We start from the raw sequence: 2,026 nt of genomic DNA on the forward strand, positions 1-2,026 counted from the left end.
GGGGGGGGGTTGCTGCAGGTCGTGTGGAGGCTGGGGGTTCTTGTGGTTGGAGAGTCAAGGCCCTGCCTGGGGATGCTGTGGCTTCTCCCTGTTGCGTGCCTCCGTTCTTCAGCGCTGCCATAACAGAAACACCACGAATGAGTGGCTTGAAAACTAGAACTTTGTTTCCTCACGGCTCAGGAGGCTAGAGGTCCCCCACAGGAGGCTAGAGGTCCCCCACGCAGGGCTCTCTCTCCCTCTCATGGTGGTTGGCCAGAGTCTGTGGCCATCTTCAGCTTTTTAGCTCCCTGGCAATCTCCATGTGGTATGGCATGGATTGGTGTGTGTGTGTGTGTGGGGGGGGGGGAGTTCCAACAACCCGTGGGAACGGAAGGAAAAGGTAAGAGAAGATTCCCACTGATTGTTTTGAACCCCCTCATAATCTCCCATCTCAGCTAGCTGGACTGTTTAATCTCTTACATCTCGGGCCTGCTACTCCCGCCAAGAGCTAGGCTGGGAAGCCCCTGGGGCAGTTCTACCCTGCCTATCGGGTCACTAGGCATTGGAATGGAGTGAGTTGGGTTTGTTTTGTTTTATCTTATGAACTTGAAGGAGCCCTCGTGGCACAGTGGGTTGCATGCTGGGCTGCTAACCACCAGGTCAGCAGCTCAAAACCACCAGCCGAGCTGAGGGAGCAAGTCGCGGCTTTCTGCCTCCAGCCTCAGAAGCCCGCACGGTCAGTTCTACTCTGCCCTACAGGATCACTAGGAGCCAGAATGAACTAAATGGCCGTGAGTTCCCTTTGTTTGATGTCCGAGACGGATTTCAAACACACCCTACACTCCTACAGGCTTATTAACAAAGAAAGCTCTTTGCCAAATAGAATTCTAAGCACCACAGGGAGGGCTAGGATTTACATATTTTGGGCAAAACAAGTCCATCCCTTACAGTGTAAGTCCCTGTATACATCCACTGAGGGTCTCCGAATCGGAAGTCTCAATCCAATGGAATGAAAGGGGTCCTTGTTGGGAAGGAGATCTTAGATACTGAGGTCCAGATGGGCTGGGGTCCCTGGGGCACAGCTGACCTCCTGGAGAGTGCCTTGGGAAGAGGTGGCCCTAGGTCTGGGGAAGGGCAGGGCCTGGAGCCTCCAGGACCTTGTAGAGCAGGGGTTCTCAACCTTCCTCATGCCACGCCCCTTTCATACAGTTCCTCGTGTGGTGGTGACCCCCCAACCAGAAAATTATTTTCGTTGCTTTTTCATCACTGTCCTTTTGCTACTGTTATGAATCGGTCGAACCCTGTGAAAGGATCATTCGACACACAACCCCAAAGGGGTCGCGACCTACAGGTTGAGAACCATTGCTGTAGAGGGGACCCCGTAGCAGTAGGACTTGCCTGGGAAGCTCTGGTGGGGGAGGGGAGGGAGGTGCGAGATAAGCCCGAGTCTGGAGATTGGGAGTTCTGGCTTGGGGTGCTATGAGTTTGTCTGGGGCACCGTATCCAGAGGTGTTTAGGGGAGAGGTTTCCCAAGGAGCGAGGGGCGAGGAACTGGGAAGACTTATCAGGAGAGGCCAGTGACTTGTTGGAGGGATGGCAGTGCTGAGACCCAGACAGGGGACCGGGACCTTTCGGAGCCTGATGTCTGGGTCCCAGGGTGGGGAGGCGATGAGCCGGGTGGGTCCCAGAGGCCCGCATCTGGGAAGAAACTGGAAGTTTCTGTACAGCAGAAGGGCCAGGGTGCGGGCTCCGGGACGAAGGCGGTGCCCAGGAGTCCCCGATCCTCCTTGAGGGTCTGTGAAAGGACCCTAGGCCCAGTGAGGTTGGGAGTGACCCCCCGGGGCGAGGGACTTGCGTGTGGGTCCCCGGGACGGCATGGGGGTGCTGCTCACGTACCCACGGTCGTGACCAAGGTGCTGGTGAAGAAGAAGGCCGAGGCGAAGTCCCAGGTGACGTCCGAGGTGTTGGCGAACACCGTGCGCCCTAGCCGGCCGGCCGCCAGCACCCGCTCCACCAGGGCGTCCAGGGCGGGGGCGGCCACGCACGG

The 2,026-nt window shown here is 57.5% G+C and overlaps 1 protein-coding gene across 1 annotated transcript in view; it reads right to left on the minus strand.

The window, feature by feature from the left end:
• Nucleotides 1-2,026, minus strand: part of KCNK6 (potassium two pore domain channel subfamily K member 6) — a 16,374-nt gene that overhangs the window by 10,980 nt on the left and 3,368 nt on the right. Inside the window, exon 3 of the mRNA XM_004715844.2 lies at nt 1,876-2,025. Coding sequence (XP_004715901.1) covers nt 1,876-2,025 — 150 coding nt within the window. The remainder of the gene's footprint in view (nt 1-1,875; nt 2,026) is intronic.

Source organism: Echinops telfairi, unplaced genomic scaffold (assembly GCF_000313985.2).
Source record: "Echinops telfairi isolate 266 unplaced genomic scaffold, ASM31398v2 ScPeMD7_655;HRSCAF=1070, whole genome shotgun sequence".
NCBI lineage: Eukaryota > Metazoa > Chordata > Mammalia > Afrosoricida > Tenrecidae > Echinops > Echinops telfairi.